The sequence below is a fragment of the Fomitiporia mediterranea genome (genome assembly GCF_000271605.1).
Source record: "Fomitiporia mediterranea MF3/22 unplaced genomic scaffold FOMMEscaffold_8, whole genome shotgun sequence".
NCBI lineage: Eukaryota > Fungi > Basidiomycota > Agaricomycetes > Hymenochaetales > Hymenochaetaceae > Fomitiporia > Fomitiporia mediterranea.
The window spans coordinates 3,285,362-3,300,010 of record NW_006760393.1 but is presented as its reverse complement, the minus strand read 5'-3'; the positions used below and the strand labels follow the sequence as shown (position 1 = coordinate 3,300,010).

Here is a 14,649-nt window from a genome sequence, read left to right as displayed (position 1 = left end):
CATTGTCAAATGAGTTCATGAAATCATCTACTTGTATGACACCTTCTTCTTATACTTCAAATGCTGAAAATACATTGGATTCAGTAGATAGAGTGGATTGAACAGGTAAGCCACTGGAACTTGATGCTGAGGCTTCTACTATTGTAGACTCTAGCATCAGCATTTCATTAATGTCTTCAATGAATACTGTTTTGTTATTGTCTCCATTGAATACTGCTGCATTAAGTGCAGGTTGAGACAGTGTAGTAGTAGTAGTAGAAGCAGTAGCTGTTTGCCTATGCTTTTTCTTTCAAGCTTCCATTGTTTTGCTCATTAGTGGATTTCAGCAGTCTTTTGACATATGCCTGTACTTGTTGCAGTTGTAGCATTTAACTTTATTGTAAGGCTTTGTTTTGCCTTTAGCTACACTTTTGCCTTTCGTTTGTAGGCTGTCTTGTTCAGTATCTTGTTTCGTTTGAGAGTACTGAGAATGATACTCAGTATATGTGTTTTGTAATTTGTGTATCAGCTTAGCTGGTGTCAGAACGTCTTTCTGAGCCACTGTAACTGTTGGTAGTTGATTATAATGGGTAATCTGCCTGTCTAGCATTGTTGCTACCCATCTATACTCACAAGGAGTAGCAAGATTAATTGCTGAGATGTACATATTGTTATTAGGGGCTTTATTATGTACAGACAACTGCCTGTAGATTTGTTCAATGTTGTCTAACGTCTTATCAAACTGTGATACATGCCCTTTTACTGTAAACAACATGGATATGTCTACAGTATGTGTCATTGTTGTTTGAACATTGTATCATTCAGAAAGCACCTTCATGAGACTTCTAACACTTGTATGTGTTGTGAAGTTTGTATAAATTGTATCAGTTATTGTTTTCATTATACAATGATACAAAACATTGCCTGTACATATGCTAGCATCATCAGAGGAAGGGGGATTGTGCTCTAGATAGTCTAAGAGCATCATAGTAGCAAGTGTACTGTGTATGTGTAAGCACCATATCTTGTATCCCTTCACACCAGCCAACTTTTCTGTTCCCTCAAAGAACTTTGTAATGTCAGAGTCCTTCATCATAGCATTAACAAAGGTATGTGTTGTAGACAACATTGTAATGAGTTTGGGGGGAGAGGGAGGTCTTGGGCTTGGTGGTCTGGCAGGAGGCAAAGGTGTTCTACAAGAGTGAGTGTGTGGGGGCATTCAATAGGCACTAAGGCTTATAACCTTTTAACAAGCATAGCAGGAGTGCCCCAAGTACTCTCTCTTATTGAGACATCAAGTAAGTATCTACCTTATATACTACATAGTGAAGTCTGATAATCCGAGACATTCCAAGTACAGTAATTCTACATAAGGCAATTGGGGATTTCCTAATCCAGAGTACAATCTAATATAGACATTTTCAGGACCAGTAGAATGTTCAGACATTCAAGCATATTGATTCTACAACATTAGAACAGACATTTCCATCTTCAGGATTGAAGAAACAGTCAGTAATAAGTACAATCAAAGTAATTTGTATAGAACATTGTTCTATAAGGTACAATTGGATGTTACACTATGAAACTATTTAGTTCATAATGAAGAATTGTTCAGAAATGTTAGAACCAGCTCAAAGTACAAGGATCTATAGTATACATTGTATCTGCAGTAGAACATAAAGTATTACATTGTAAAATACACTTTCAGACAGTTAGGATTCATTAGAATAGACTCAGAACACTCTATCAGACATATTATAAGTATTACAGACACTCAAACAAATGTGCTAGCATACATATACTCAGGATACATAGTAAGGATTGTAATATTCAAGCTACAGGATGACAATTACAATCTACAGAATGTAAAACAGTTACAATCTATGTACTACAAGGATAGTAAGACACTACTGAGATCAGGAACAATCATACATTGTATGAAACAAAGTACAGAAGCCTAGAGGGTGACTTCAACCTAGAGAACAGGTTTGGAACCTGGACAATCTTCTCAATCTACTCAAACAGATTATTACACTGCTTTAAGGGAAAGTAAAGGTAATACACATACAGTCAGCAAATATTAGAGTGATAGTGAATTAGTAATGCTTGAACAGACTATTTGAGTATTCAGGAATGATACTTTAACAATACAGAAGGAAATAGAGTATTAGGAAGCTTAAGAACATTTATTAAACAATAATACAGTTTAATCTACTCTAGGAATAAGTAGTTACAATCAGTTTGAAGTATGAAATCATGTAGAGAACCTCTCCAGACACTACAGATATGTTTCAGGACAGTACCAGACGTTTTACACTGAAAATAAAGTCATATTTTGACAAGAGGGTGAGAGGCACATGTATTGTATTACATACACACTCTTTAAGTATACAATCATGTTTGAACATACAATTTTCTTACTTGGATTACTATAAAACGATTTTGCAAAGGACTTTGTAGTACTAGACAGTATTAGTACTACAGAAAACAGGACACATGATAGTTACACAAGGAAAGAATACATTAGTACAAGGACAAGTATACAGAAAGTTAGAAAGTCAATACTAGAACACATTAATCTACACATGGATTTGCTAAATGAACAGAGAATTGGTAGTATACACTCAGGACTTTAGGTAGCACTACTGTGTATACAGACAGGACATTTCATTGAGACATACATGGAACAACACAGTATACAGACAGTTATAGTACTTAGGAAAGTAGAGAATACTACTTAGACATTTTGTGATAGAACATTGTACTGTAAGACATTGAAAGTATACTTGAATGATTCAGGAATTGAATCAATCAACATTTGAAGGTACAAACAAGTTGAGATACAAGGAAAAAGTATGAGAATATAGTAGGACATTTATTACACACAAAGATACTATGTATATACACACATATCTAGTAATATTAGGCTCATACCTTACAATCTTATTGAATTTGAGACAATATTTTCATTCAAGGACAAATATTACACTCTAGGTTACACTCTACAATTAGTATTTAAACATTGAGCTCAACAGAATATTCAGTTTTGTATCACAGTTAGTTATTGTATACAAAAGAGTACACATTTAGAGACATTCTACTAATACAAGTATAAGACACTACATTTGTAGGAACTAGTCTATTAGAAAAATCAAGGACATAGTAGAGGAATTTTGGAATACATCTCTACTATCTATTATTGTATTACTATTCTACAGAAACAAGAATTCACACAAGGTCAGCTAGAAGCTATAATACTAATACATTCTATTAAGGAAGAAGGCTATAGCTTTGTTAATCAGGGATTTACCTCTGCACTTCCTAAAGATGTAGGAGAAGAGAATATTTGTAATTACTACACTGTTGGAATTTCCACTTCTGTACATATTGATCTACACTGTGTGTCTCAGAATACTCAAGAGCTAAAACACTATATCTTCCTAGGAACTCTACTAATTCCCTTTGAAAAGTGTTGTATCAATAGTAACAATTAAGAGGAAACTTTTCTACTAATTGACTATACAGTAATATTAACTATGTTTAATTCTATTAATGTTTTATCTAGTTTTACATAGTTTAGAACTATACTACCTACTGTCCAGAATACTACTACTGTCTTAATACTTATTAGATCAACTTCAGATCAGTTCAGAGAGGCAGTACTATATTACAACAATGTTTCCCATATGTATAAGTAAGGTATTTTATTATTTACTTATTACTAATTGTTACTTTAAGTAAGTTTTCTACCTTTTCTACTGATTTTTAGCATTTAGGACTAAATGCTAGAGGGCACATGTAAGGATTTGATTTACTAGTTTGTATTTTATTATTACTACATTACTGATTGTGTTAGATCATTGTACAGTAGGACTCACAAGCACATATATTCTTATTGTAGTTAGTTACACTTTCTTCTTATGTATCTATATGTGTATACTCTTATAAAAGACAGTATTAACTACTAGGTAAAGGGGATTCTTTTCCCCTGACCCCTTACTTAAGTACTAGGTTATCCTAGTCAGTAGTTGAGTAAACAAAGGGTGATTAGAATTCTCTTGTAAGGAACAGTGAGTTTCCTTACAAACATTACTCTAACAAAAGGTATATAAGAAGGCTAGTTTGGCCCTCAAAAGATAGTTTTATCAACTTAAGTTACCTAGTACTTGGAAGTACTCTACTACCAACCTACTAGGCTACACTTACAGCTTGACTAAAGTAGGACTCCTCTACTCTCTCACTCTACAAGTCTACAAGTCTTACCCTTTATACTCTATTCTGTTACTATTCTAAAGGATTAGAACTAGTAAAGTGAGTATATCTAACACATTCTACAAAGTCTGTTACAGATTCAGAACTACTATTCTAGTTCAGAACTGTCCTCTAATACAGATGTCTTTTATAGTTGAGAAAGAATAGAGACTGTTCTGTTACAGAGTACTACTAGTTATTGTGTACAAATTCTGTTAGAACTAACTATTCAGACTAATCTAACTATTAATGATTGACAAACATCTAGAGATAGAGCTTGATCTCTTAATTGACTTACTCAGTTTAACTATCAGTCTGTAGGTAATATATAGTAGAAGGGTTTTCTTAAATTCTAAGAAGTACATACAAGTTCTATATAAATTTTAACTCAAATTATAGTCTACAATTATGAATGAGCTTCTAAGAGAGTCTGTACAACTAGAAAACATAATCCTAATAAATATGTACTATACTTTTAGAAGTAAGTTCTGTTTCAGTTAGAACTGTATAAACTTACTTAAAGAATTAGTTAACAATTATACAAATAGTATTATAACTCTAAAACTTAGATAGCTTACTAATCAGGTCTACTAAGACTTCTTTCTAAGAGTAATCCAGAATCTAATACAAATGTAGAGGAGCCTAAACCCTTGTCTAGTAAGTCTTAGTCTATTAGTATGTATTATAACTAGTTACATACTTTAGGATTTCCTTTTACATTTCTAACTACTAGTAGTTTTAAGTAATAAGTTTCTACATTTTGTGTTAGCCTAAATGTTCTACAGTCAGATTATTATAATAAGCTTAGATAATGTCCTTCTACAGCTTCTAATCCTTTAGAATGTATAGTTAGCATTCTTAATAAACTTGTCCATCCTTATTCTCCTCTTAGTCTCTAGCTTACTTCTCTAACTACTTTACTACAACTCTGTCCTGTGTATGTTTTAGAGCTTACTATATACAGGTGACAAAGTTAACATTCTCAGATTCAAGTCAGATCTCTTAGATTGTCTTAGACATGAAACAGGAATTGTTTAGGAGAACAAGATTTTTGTTATTATTCTCTCTCCTTTTATAACTTACTTGTTTTAAGAGTAAATCAGTTTTTATTATTTGTGTTCTAAGTTTGTAAGTTAGTATAAAGTTGTAGTCCTACAGTTCTAACATCTAGTAGGTCTAATAATGGTTAAGCTTCTAAGGTGCCTGAAAGTATTAGAGATTAAGGTAATTACTCTAAATTTTAAACTTTTGTACAGTACTAAAAAGATATTAACATTACTCCTCTAAGAAATAGACAATTGTAAGAAACTCTGAAAGAGTGTATTGAGCTTTGAAAGCAATTGGACAGCCTCTGTATAGCTTTTGATGCTTCAACTTCAGTGCTTTGCCATGGGTGGGATCCTTTGGTAGAGATGTATTATCGACTGTACTCGTTTGTGGATGAATACCAGTGGAAGCATGGATATCTGGAAGCAGAGCTGAGAGATTGACAGGGGAAGCTTCTCTAGAATAAGTGAAAACGATTTCACTAGCATCCTTGAGTGTTCCATCTGGGTTCTGTGCACATCCAAGCTCCTCAGACATGATGAACAATAAGTTTTAATAGTGGTTTTCATTACATTACACATTTATTTTACAAAATGGAGGTGGCCTGTACAAAAAGTGGCTCTCTCTGGGTCATGATCTGCACTGTCACATGACCCAAAATTTCCTTTAATTAAGCATATTCTCGATCTCACACCTTAATGCTTAATGCTTAATGCCCTTTATGCTTAATATACCTCTATTTTCCTGCCTACCAACTTGGTGGATCAAATTTTTCATGCTTATTGAGAGGAAATGCTAAACTACAAGTATGCTTATTGACAGGTTTCACTGTAGTACTGTTCTAGTTCATTAACAGAAAGTAGTGTCTAATAGTGTTCTAATCAGAATCCCTCTCTGTAACAGAACAGAACTACTCTATTTATAACAAGAAACGAGATTGGTGCTGAGTTTACTGAGGCTAGGGCACTTTTTCCAAAGCTTACAAGAAACCTACACAAGAAAATAAATAGTTCTCTTGAACAGACTGATATTTGGTCGTTTTTTAAGTAGACAATGTATTATTGAGTTATGTACTACAAATAAGGAAATTTTATTACTTTACTTAAGCTACTGTCAACAAGCATAACCTCTTATTAAGCATGGCCTCACCTGTCCACAGTGGGTCATGCTTAATGACAGGTTTCACTGTACTCTATTTGTAAAGTTAAAAGAGTTGACTTTAACTCAGAACTTGTTTACAACTGTCAGAACTACTAATATAGACTTACTAGTAATAGTTTACTTAAGGGACTCAAATGTAGACTACTCCTAATTATCCTATCACTAAGGAACATCTTTGCTAGTAAGATTATAAAGGGGCTAGACAATAGTACTAAAGTCTTAGATAAAGTATTAGTAGTAGTTTACAAACTTAAGAAACACTTAGACTTGTTTCAGGTTTTAAGGTTATAACTAGTTCTAAACTATAGTTACCTTTACTAGATTCATACAGACCTCTCTTCTACTAATTACAAAGTTTAGATAATCTACTGACTCTTGTGTAAAAGAACACTTTACTTCTTAGAGGAACAGTTTATTATTTTTGAGTTACTATAAAACTACTCAGATCAGTTAGTAATAGTGTTTAACTGTCTGAGTAAAGATCAGAATATTGTCCAGGTACACACTAACATACTCTAAGTTAATCAGATCTGTAAGAATGTGATTCATGAATGACTAGAATGTTGTAAGTGAGTTAGTTAGTCTGAAGAACATTATAGTTAGTTTATACAGTTTATAATTAGTTTAGAACACAGTCTTCTACTTATCTCTGTCTTAGATCCAAATGTTATTATATTCCTATTAAATGTCTAGCTTAGTAAAGACTCTAAATGTATGTGTCTTATTAATAAGCTTCTGAATCAGAGAGAGTAAGTACTTGTTTTTAACAGTACTCTTATTAAGATAATAATAATTCTAGACTAGACAGAGCTTCTTATCTTTCTTTTTGACAAAGAAGAAAGAGGAGACTATAGAGGACTTTAAGGGTTGGATTCAACTGTTCTAAAGATTTTCCTGAAGGAACTTGTTAAGTACTTCCTACTTGTCTCTGTTGAGTAAATAAACCTTACAATTCTTAAGTTAGAAACTCTTAGTCAACTTGATTGTATAGTCTTAGAAGTAATATTTAGAAAGCTAGTTGAATTCCTCTTTACTAAAGACTTTAAGGAACTCTCAGACAAAATCTAGTAGGTTGAGTCTATGTGTGTTCTAGAGTTGAGTCATTCTGAGTAGGTTTTAGACTGGTTCTGTCTTAGAATTTCTTTAAATTAATACTATTCTGTCTTAACTAGAATATGTATTCACATATTTATCCTAGTTAAAGAAGAACAACTAGTTACCTTTATTAGAACTGTTAGTAACATTAGAAGTATTTGTATTTACTTAGGATAGAAGTATAAGGTAGTTGTAAGACTCAGAACACTAATTAAACACAAGTGTTTACTCTAATCAGTTAATAGTAGGGTTGTAAGTCTTAAGCTATTTGAATCTAATAAAGATGTCTGTCTTTCTAAGGTTAGTAACTCTAAACTTAATACTTTCCTTATAATCCTAAATAGTTATCTATAGTTGAACAAACTTAGTAATTTAACTATTCTAGTTTAGAGTTCTGTTTATATTATATACTAGGATTAGAAGTAGAATGTATTAAGTAGGAAGATAGTATTCCTATATAAAAGCTTTATTAATACACAAACTAGTATATTTACTATTTATTAGAGCTATTGTTTAAATCTAGCAGGATTCTAAGAAGGAAGCTAAGAGGACAAGGATCTAGAGCTTATACTTAAAACATTCTCTAATAAATTACTACTTGTTCTAAAGAGAATGTATAGCTTACACAGTCTTGTTATTTAAGAGAGTAAGTATATATACTAACATTTCCTTATTAACCTCTCTCTTTCAACAAGGACAGACTTATGTTCTCAACTATAAACTTAGTTAAGACTATCCTTACTTAATACTATAAATAAACTACTAAGTAGTAAACAGGGCTAGATAGTGTTCTAAACATTCTAAGTTCTTAAAACACAAAGGTAGTAGGTTAGATTGTGTAAATTTTAGACTTGGATAAAGTGTAAAAAGAAGAATCAGAAGAATCAGAAGAAATAAGAGAACTATCTACTTTTGTTTTTAACTTTTTCTTTTTTAATAAATAATTTTCTTAATTTGCTTTTTCTACTTTTTCTACTTTTTCTACTTTTCTTACTTTATTTACTTTTAATCCTACAGTGTCTATTAAATTAAAAGTAACTGTTAAAAAATCCAAGTTATAGTTCTTTAGTACTATATTCACTGTTAAGCCTTTACAAAATCCTAGAGTATATAGTTAGAGTCTAAGAGTTCTAAAGTAACTTTTAGATTTGTAGAAAAGGCTTCTTATTACAAATTCTACTTGTTACTCATTATTACTCTAATAACCTAACAAATATACTATTACTTCTATAAACAGTTCTTAATTTAGTGTCCTAACTTTCTGTAGGTAAAGTATACTCCTTACTTTCAGACTTCTCTAATGTTTATTAGAACAGATTAATTACAAATTATAGACAGATTAATCTAAAAGCTTAGAACTGTTAGAGTTAGACACATGTATAAGTGTTCTATACAGACTTAGTACATTTAAGCTGTAGCTTAGTTGAAGGAAATAGTGTAGGTCTTCTAGTTAGTATAAGTAATCAGTTCTAGTATCATTCTAAGAATCTTATTAATCAATTCTGAGTAAAGAGCTTTTTCAAGTATTCTAATAAGAACATTATTGAATCTGAGTGTAAATCCTACCTTCTAAGCCAGGATATTAAACTCTTGAAAGAAGGCATTAGTAGAACATTTACCCTGTCATAAAGATGTAAGCTTGTTCTATATATTATACTTCTTGTTTAAATTAATAAAGAAAGTATAAAACTGTCTTATAAAATCCAAATATGACTTATTATTCTAAAGTTGGATCAGGCTTCTAATCTAATAACCTTCAATCCAGTTCTGAGCCTAGGTGGCTGTGTTACCTTCCTTTATGAAGGAGAGGACAAATAAGACATAATTAAGATCTAAGGATAGATTAGTTAAAGTAGTAACTATATATAGTTTAACTTAGTACTAGAAGTCTTTAAAGTACTACTTATTAAAGTCTAAAGGGTAGACTATATGTACTTTCTTTCTAGAACAGGTTACAACTTTCAGAACAATCAGAATAGGTTCTAAAGAGGTTAAAAGTATATAGTTAGTAAAAGTCTCTTAAATAAAGGTTTACATATATTAAGTTAGGTTTACTTATAACTACTAATCTGACAGAACAGTAAGGGTAGTAGTTGACTCAGGAGAGTCCATATTTATACTACAAAGGAATCAACACTAAACTAAAAGGGGTAATGAATAGAAGAAGGGTAGTAAAAGTTTAACAGGGTTTAGAAAGTTTAAAATTTAAAAATGTAAAAGGGTTAGAACAAAGAAAAGAGATTAACACAATAGTACATACTAATGTCTAAAACATAGGAGAGTTATAAGGTAGTAATGAGTAGTCTTAATCTGATATTAGTAATAGTGTAGAGCGGACCTAAAGGCTTAGTAAGAGGATCTAGACTATAACTATTCTATATAACAGAGATACAGAATGTAAGTACTAGAACATAGTCAGAACTTGTAGAATAGACAGAAAGAGAGAGTAAGACAAGAGTAGAGTATATAGAGTAAGTCTAAGAGTACAGGACTACTTAGAGTAGACAAGATTAAGACTATAAAACTAGTTTAATCTTGTACACTTATATATACTAAACTATACAAGAGTACTCAGAGAATAGTAAGCTACTAAGAATGATGAGCTACAAAGAATAAAAGAAAGGAAGGTCAAAGATAAAGGTACAAAGAATGAAGGGATAGACAAAGGGTAAAAGACTATAGAATAAACAAAGAATAAAGGGGTAGACAAAGGAACAGAATGATAAAGTAAGAAGGGATAGTAGTAAGAGCTATAAGGAGAGTCAGCCTGTATATAGTTTATAGATAGTACTCCTGAGGGACAGAAGTCCTGAGTTCTAGTACAGAAGAGTGTAGAACCTGTAAAACTGAAGGTGTAAGAGTAGAGGACTGTAACACTTTTATTACTGTTTTTAATTTTAATATAATATAGTTAGTTTTTTAAACTATTAAATCTGTCTTACTATAAGTTTACTATACAGCTTACTACAGTTTTAAGAGTTCTGAGAGACTAAGAGTTCTGAGAGACTAAGTGTTCTGTTTTAAACTTGTGTGTTTTAAGAGTTCTAAAACAAGTTTAAGTTATATAATTTTTAAACTATATATATAGTTTTCTTTTTCTTTTATTACAAGTTTCCTTTATTTTAAACTACTTTTGTAAAAGCTCTAGTATATATAGTTTATATCTTTACCTTTGTTGTGTTAGTTCTTATTTACTAACTATAACAAAAGTGTATTTTATTCTATAGTAAAGTTCTTATTTACTAACTATAACAAAAACACTTTTGTTTTGTCAGTCTTTATATGTCTTACAATTGTTAAGCTTAGTGTTTAGTACTTTCCTAGTCTTGTTTTACTTACTTGTATAAAAGTGGTTTTTAATTTTTTTAACAAATAACATTATTTTGTACTCTCTCTAAATATTATTATTTAAGTGTTTTTTTACTAATATTAAATACTACTATTATTATAGAACCTGTAAAAGTAAGTAAGATTCTGTTAAGAATTAGTATAACTGTATTTCTCTTAAAATCCTTATAATTATAAAATAAGTTATTTTCTTTATAAATTTGTTAACAGTTATTTTAAAATATATAGTATCTTTTTTACTAAAACTAAAATCTTTTTATTACTTTAATAAATATTTATAAAGCATTCAAATCTAGTATATAGTAATATAATAATAGACACATTAGTATTGTTACACTTACACAATATGTATGTTCTAATATGTTCTAATTAGAAAAGCTTAGTTGTATTAAAATTACATTATTCTTATGTTAGCAATCCTTCAATTATGTCATCATTACTTACACAATAGTCTTAGTCACTCAATTCAGACTAGTTAGACTCTAGACTTTAGTTCCAATCTATAAAGGTAAGACTCTAAGCTTTTAAACAATTAGTTGATTAATATAAAGAGAACTCAGATTTAGAGTTCTAAATTAGTTAATATAAAGGAAACAGTAGTAGATTTGTTTACAAAGGACTATGTAGCTACAAAGGACTCATAATTTCTATAAATACTCTTATGTAAATTGTACTTTCTAAGAATCAAGTTACTCTCTACTATAACTCTTAGTGTATAATTTGACAGTCTTATTAGTAAATATTTTATCTTGTCTTGTCTTGTCTTATCTTATATTGTTTTGTTCTGAGTACAGCTTTATTGTTCTACACTACTCTTGTCTTGTTAATTATCACTTTTAGAACTTGTACATTCTGCTCAGATCTACTTATTCTTCTTACTCTTAATCCCTCTTAGTGTTTGTACTTTACAGACTTAACTAACCTCTTTTACCTTAACTAGTACTTGAGATTAACAGTATAGTACTATAATAATTGTCCCACACATTTGGCTCCTTCTCTATCAAAAGAAGCAGCACTGCCTCCTTAATCTAGAGGAAGAAATATAGTGTTAATAGTAGGAGAATAGACTTAAACCATTTCTAAAGTGTTTTTCAGAGTACTGTCTATATAGTAAGTAGACTGTTTAGAGTCTATAATATATTTATTACATTTCTACATTACTTTAATTAATTGTAATACAAGCTATGTACTATGTAGTTGTAGTCTTTTAGTAGAAAAAAATTCCCACTATATACTTTAGGTCCAGATCTGGTCCTGTGTCCATTCAAGTCTAAGTAGTTCAGGAAAACTGTATTTTGCTTGAACACAGGACCAGACTGAATAGACTGGACCTGGACTGGACCTGAATTGGACTGGACCACAGGTTCAGTCTATGTCCGGTCCTCGGTCCAAGCAGTCTAGGACTGAACATATGTAACTATAATAGTAGTAAGTGTTTAGACTTGAAGCAGAAGAAGACATAGTGTATGATGGTGAATGAGAGAGTGACAGAATCATACACACACATTGTCCTTACTGTCATGCATTATGAGTCGGAAGGCTCGAATAAACCTTATTAAAAGTTGTAAACCAAGCAGAACAATCTATGATTTATTTCCGAATATGGTCACGGTGAATATACTTTTTAAATCCGGATGGTTACCTAATAAACATAGGCTTGGCATTTCGTTTCCTGCTCAACGCATGCCTTCATTCCTCCTGTTTTCTTCCTGGCCTCTCCATCCATCCTCATTCTCTCCTTTTTGGATACCCAGGTGTGCATATACAAAGCAATCGCATTCAGAGGCATTCTTTGCTGATGGTTGCATCGTACAGAAGGTTCCGGTGCTGCAGGATCTGTGTCCAGTGCATCCTGTCTTTTCCGTGCTGCACGAGCTTGATGGTCCTTGCTGAGCTGGCGGAAGAAAACCAATCTTGTATTTGAATCGCCCGAATTCTTAGGACAACTTGGCTACAATCGGCCGTCTGGATCGGACTCTCGCATTCTTCGAATCGTCCCGCTCTTCCGGACGTAATGTCTTCGTGAGTGTATATTCCGTCAAGTTCTCGTTCTCGGTGAATTACCGGGAAGGCTTTGTTTCATCTGCCAAATCAAATCAACGTTTATTTATATTTCTAGACGAGTACCTCGCCGTCCTCCCTCACTCACTAGCTCCGTTGCGTCTTCCCAACAGCACATCCTTGGAGAGCGCCCGCGACCCGGCGACCCAATGCTCGAGCCTCCAAACGCACCGTTTACACGACCCGAATCCGGCGTTCCATCTCTCTCTCCTTCGTCGACTTCCCTATCCGTCAACTATATACCCTCCAAATTCTCTGCGCCAGGGATACACAAGCGAAAGGCAGGTGCAAATGATGCTGCAAAAGCCGGTGGTGGAAGGGAAGCGTTCCGCAGCAACGAGGCCCGCATGCCTAGCGCAAACGATGATGATTACGACGGTGTAGACAACATCAATCTTTTGCAAGTCCGTCCAAAGTTACGTTGGAACCGATTTAAGTGGATCCTCTTTACGACAAACCTTCTCGTTACCATCTATTCGCTCGTTTGCCTCATTTTTTGCATCCTCACTTGGCTCAACGTATGGCATCATGCAGATATTATTCGCGTAGGGAACACCGCAGAACTGACTGTCTCCACCATCGCATCCATCATCGGCGTTATCGCTTCCCTCTTAGGCTGGGCAGGCATCCTTCTCAATAACCGTGGCTTCCTCGCAGTGTACACCTTCATCCTCTGGATACTCTTCGCGTTCATCTGTGCACCAGGATACATGACCTACAAGAAACGCACTTTCAATTTGGAGGGCAAAATCAACGCCCAATGGTCTCGCGATCTTGGCATGGATGGGCGCGCACGTATTCAGAACCAACTCCACTGCTGCGGATACTATTCCCCCTTCGTCGAAGCCACCGTTACGCAAATGTGTTACGCACGATCCGTGCTTCCCGGCTGCAAGAACCCGTATCTCAAGTTCGAGCGCATGGCTCTCGAGAGATGGTACTCCGTCGCATTCGGTCTCGTTCCCTTCCAATTAGCTGCGATTCTCGCCGCATTGATGTGCTCAAACCACGTCACATACCGATGGGGAAAGGGTATGATGCCTAAAGCCTATCGCCTCGATATGAGCAGCATGGCGCTCATCATCGACAATTATGCCAAGTATGTCTTTGCTTACCAATTGCTTACCTTTAAATTTCAACCGTCCTCACTTACTAACTCTCTGTCCAGCCAACTTGCGGACCGTTTAGGAGGCAATAACGGCGGCACCCGGTCGGGTACAAGCACACCACCTGGCTACTCCGCACCTCCGCCTCACTCAGGTGGTCACGCACATTACACGTCACTTAGCGGCGTAAATGGAGACGACTACGGGAAAAAGTTGTAATCCCCAATCCCGGCTCTGTCTACTTCCTATTAGACGTCACTTGGATATATCCCAACACGGTCTACGTTCGCTACACACGATATCTCCCAGACGTTGTATATAATTACCATGATGCCCTAGAATTCGGTATTAACACACACCTCGTTGCACAATACTCATCCTGCTTATGCTCTCATTACCACATTCCCTTAATCATCAATTGTCGTTCGTATTCATCCTCACTATCGCTAGAATCATACGCAACGCAAAGCATATTTGGATGTATATATCTCTATTTATCTAGGGCAAATTAAAATGATCTTATCTAACAACGTATTCACATACTTAAGATCTCTCATGTTTGTCGGACTCTTGAAAAATAATTAGGTTGGACAAATATCAT

The 14,649-nt window shown here is 33.6% G+C and overlaps 1 protein-coding gene across 1 annotated transcript; it reads left to right on the top strand.

Moving 5' to 3' along the window:
• Positions 1–13,091: 13,091 nt before the first annotated feature.
• On the top strand, positions 13,092–14,267 carry FOMMEDRAFT_135901 (uncharacterized protein; the record flags this gene model as incomplete). Its single annotated transcript, XM_007268982.1, has 2 exons — positions 13,092–14,041; positions 14,111–14,267. 2 exons carry the CDS (start codon positions 13,092–13,094, stop codon positions 14,265–14,267), a joined length of 1,107 nt encoding a protein of 368 aa, XP_007269044.1.
• Positions 14,268–14,649: the final 382 nt, after the last annotated feature.